This window comes from Terrapene carolina, unplaced genomic scaffold (genome assembly GCF_002925995.2).
Source record: "Terrapene carolina triunguis isolate 2854851 unplaced genomic scaffold, T_m_triunguis-2.0 Scaffold131, whole genome shotgun sequence".
Taxonomy (NCBI): Eukaryota; Metazoa; Chordata; order Testudines; family Emydidae; genus Terrapene; species Terrapene triunguis.
Genome location: NW_020664482.1, coordinates 26718496 through 26721878, shown reverse-complemented (window position 1 = coordinate 26721878; position 3383 = coordinate 26718496). Strand labels below are relative to the sequence as shown.

The 3383-nt window shown below is 44.1% G+C and overlaps 1 protein-coding gene across 1 annotated transcript; it reads left to right on the top strand.

Annotated features, from left to right (window-relative positions):
- The first annotated feature begins 262 nt into the window (after nucleotides 1–262).
- LOC112115802 (SH3 domain-binding glutamic acid-rich-like protein 3) lies at nucleotides 263–3132 on the top strand. Its single transcript, XM_024212994.2, has 3 exons — nucleotides 263–337; nucleotides 1331–1498; nucleotides 2655–3132. The coding sequence occupies exons 1-3, from the start codon at nucleotides 290–292 to the stop codon at nucleotides 2754–2756; spliced, it is 318 nt and encodes a 105-aa protein (XP_024068762.1). The 5' UTR covers nucleotides 263–289; the 3' UTR covers nucleotides 2757–3132.
- Nucleotides 3133–3383: the final 251 nt, after the last annotated feature.

Genomic DNA, 3383 nt, shown 5'->3' with positions numbered 1-3383 from the left:
CGCTTCGGCCCAACCAGGCCTAGCAAAGCAGAGCTCTCTCCTGTACACGCGCCCGCCCGCACAGAATTCCTCCGCGATCCTACCACCAGCCCGCAGACCTGAGCAGCAGGCCAGAAGCTGAGGGGCGGGGCTGACTTTCACTGACAGCCCGGATCGGCCAATCAGAAACAAGAAACGAGCCTGGCCCTTCCGAGCCGTTGGCAGTTCGTTGCCTTAGCAACGGCGTCTGGCGGACGGCCTGTGAGTGAGGAGGGGCCGGGCGGGGAGGGAGCGGCTCGGCCCGCTCACCATGGGGACCATTAGGGTCTATTACACCAGCGTCACCGGATCCAGGCAGGTGAGCGAGGCAAGCCCCCCCTCCCCCGCCGCATCTTCCTCCAGCTCCCAGGGGCCCAGCGCCACCCGCTCGGGGCTGCATCCCGCCTCCCCCCACCATCACCCCGGGACCCAGCGCCCCACCATGGGGCTGCACCCCCCCTTCCCCCACCATCACCCCGGGACCCAGCGCCCCACCATGGGGCTGCACCCCCCCTCCCCCCACCATCACCCCGGGACCCAGCGCCCCACCATGGAGCTGCACCCCCTCACAGAACCCTGGAGCTCAGCGCCACCCCCACGGGTCTTCAGCGCCCTTCCCCAACACCCTGGGGCCCAGCACCTCCCCCAAGGGTCTGCACCCCTAGTACCAAGAGGGACCTGAGTTCCACCCACATGGGGCTACATCTCCAACACCAAGAAAGGTCCCAGTTCCACAGGAGAGGCTGCACCTCCACCCACCCACCAGCACCAAGAGGTACTTTGCCATCCACCCACCACAACCAAGAGGGGTCCTCCTTCCAACTTCATAGTCACTGCTAGCATCAAGCATGGCTCCAGCACCCACATAAGGCAGCACCACCCTAACCTCCCACCCAACTTGAACATGTCTTTCCCCCACCCCCACATGGGGAGCAGTGAAATAGGATCCTCCCACCTACAAAGGCTGCATCCTCACCACCCATCCACCACGAAGAGATGGGATCTCTGACCCCCATAAGGTTCTTAAATGATTCTTGAAACCTGAAAATATTCAACTAATTTTGTTAAAAATATTTGGATACAAATCTTTCGCAGGCTGAGAGCATGCGTGCCAAGTTCCAGTCTGAATAAAACAACTTAAAAGGGAAAAATCTGAGCAATATATACTGCACATGAGCTTTCCTAATTTATTTTTGATTAGCTATTTAGGTAGAATATTTCAGTGTGAGGGGGTTATTTAAAAAAAATTAAAACAAATGGAGCCATTAACAGGAATAATAGCCTGTTTTTAAAATTTGTCTTTTTTATCTAGGTGAAGCAGAAACAGGCAGAAGTTACTCGAATTTTGGACATTAACAAAACAAAGTATGAGTTAATAGATGTATCCATCAGTGAACATCTGCTTCAAGAGATGAGGGCGAAGGCTGGTAATCCTAATGCAGTACCTCCTCAGATATTCAATGGTGATGACTACTGCGGAGTAAGAAAAAAAAAAATCTAGATTTTGTTTTTAAACAATAAGGTATACAATAAGTATGTTTGTGGATAATTTTGCATGCCTTGAATGAATTTTGCATGCTAACTCACTTCAGCTATCAGATAAATACAATAACAGTATTTTAAAAAGACAAACTTTTATGGCCATGCATTTTAGGGATTGAATACTGCCTCCTCCAGTGAGCACAGTGAAGGGCAGCACAGATATAACTTAGAGAATTTTTCACTTGACCACAGCTCACAAGGAGTTCTGCAGGAGTTGCTAGCCATGTCATTTTTCAGCAAACCAAATCCCTTAAGCCATAGTGCATGCCTCAGAATATTAATTGGGCTTCTTTCTGGCCAGTTACATCACATACAAGGTTGCTTGTGCTAGCTTTGGGTCTGGTCTACAGTGGGATAGGCACCAGTGTGGCTGCACTGATGCAAAACACCAGTGTAGATGATTTCTGCAAATACATTTTACCGAGTTTCAGACAGGGTAAGTTTCCGCAGTGTAAATCTCACTAGAGGTTTGTTATCAGTGAATCTATATCAATGACTAAATTCCAGTGTAGACAAGGCCTTAGTGGCTCTCTACATACTTTTTCCTTCTTGTACAATCAGAAACAAGATTAAGCCATAGAAACTAAGTTCTACCCTTATTTAGATGGGTGAAACTCCAACTCTGTTCATCGGGAGTTACACAGCTGTAACAGAGGAAAGACTTGGCCTGAAGTATTTAGCGATACTGCTGTATGAAAGATGCTATAAAAAAAAAACAAATTGTAATATGTTTTTTTATGCGGTGGGCTTTTAACATGGACATGGCACTGTTAATTGTCAGTCCAAAAGTTCCATTTCCTTCAAGTTATCTTGTAATTTGTTGGGAATAAGGAGATGGCTAGTATTTACTGACCATGGATTTGGCATTAGGTATTTGTGTGTGCACTAAATGCAGATGGTCACACTTTTTGAAATCTTCATATCACAGTTATGAATTGGAATGTTAGAATGTTGTTTGTGCAAGACAAAAACAATCTTGCCAGAGGGTAGTGTGTGCAGGTGTTGCTGCTGGGAAAGTTCACATACATATCTGGTTTTACAAAAACAGAACTGGAATTTAATGCTATTAGCACATATATTTGCATTTCTTTTAGGACTTTGAGATGTTATATGAAGCAACTGAAAATGAAGAAGTTTGGAAGTTTCTGAAGATGGCATCAATAGACAAGCCTGCAAGAGAGGAAATTACTGTCTAATGGGTGTATCCAGATCTGAACTCCAACAATGCTTCAGGAACCAAATCTACTAAATATATTTATTTCTTAATTGTTTTGTTCATTATTCAGGGTAAATAAATCTTATGTATTTTTGTGTTTTAATATTAAAGTATAGCAGATTCAGGTCTTCTTTGATAGACTACACATTGTACCATTCAAAAGCAGTTTTTCAACCAAACTAGAAGATAGATGTCCTAAAGGCTTCTAAACCTCTTTTGTTCTGAAAGCCAACTTACATTGTTTTCCATGTTTCTCAGGGGTCTTTTATTAAACAAAGTAGTTCATACATATCTTCTTTAGACCTTTGGCATGAGGCGATCTTTTTTTCTAATACAGCATACGTAGAAAGATTATATTGTTATATTCATTGAGCAGTTTTATTTATGTGGGACATTCAATAAAAGGCAATGAGTATAGTAATTATTAATTGTTTTTGGTTTAACTGTAATTCTTTTCTATTGGTAGTATTACCTCATATCATCTTTCTTCCACCATGGGACAATACTGCATCCTACTATTACGACACATAGAATTACTTTCATATTCTATATATTCCCTTTCTTGGAAAACATTAGTCTCACTAGTTGAAGCTGTTCCACTGTGGAT

What these genes read in the sequence shown, in the direction of transcription:
- LOC112115802 (XM_024212994.2), top strand. Translation starts at nt 290, where the DNA reads ATGGGGACCATTAGGGTCTATTACACCAGCGTCACCGGATCCAGGCAG. An exon ending in GCGTCACCGGATCCAGGCAG is followed by an intron (nt 338 to 1,330) that starts GTGAGCGAGGCA and finishes TTTTTTATCTAG; the next exon opens with GTGAAGCAGAAACAGGCAGA. An exon ending in ATGGTGATGACTACTGCGGA is followed by an intron (nt 1,499 to 2,654) that starts GTAAGAAAAAAA and finishes CATTTCTTTTAG; the next exon opens with GACTTTGAGATGTTATATGA.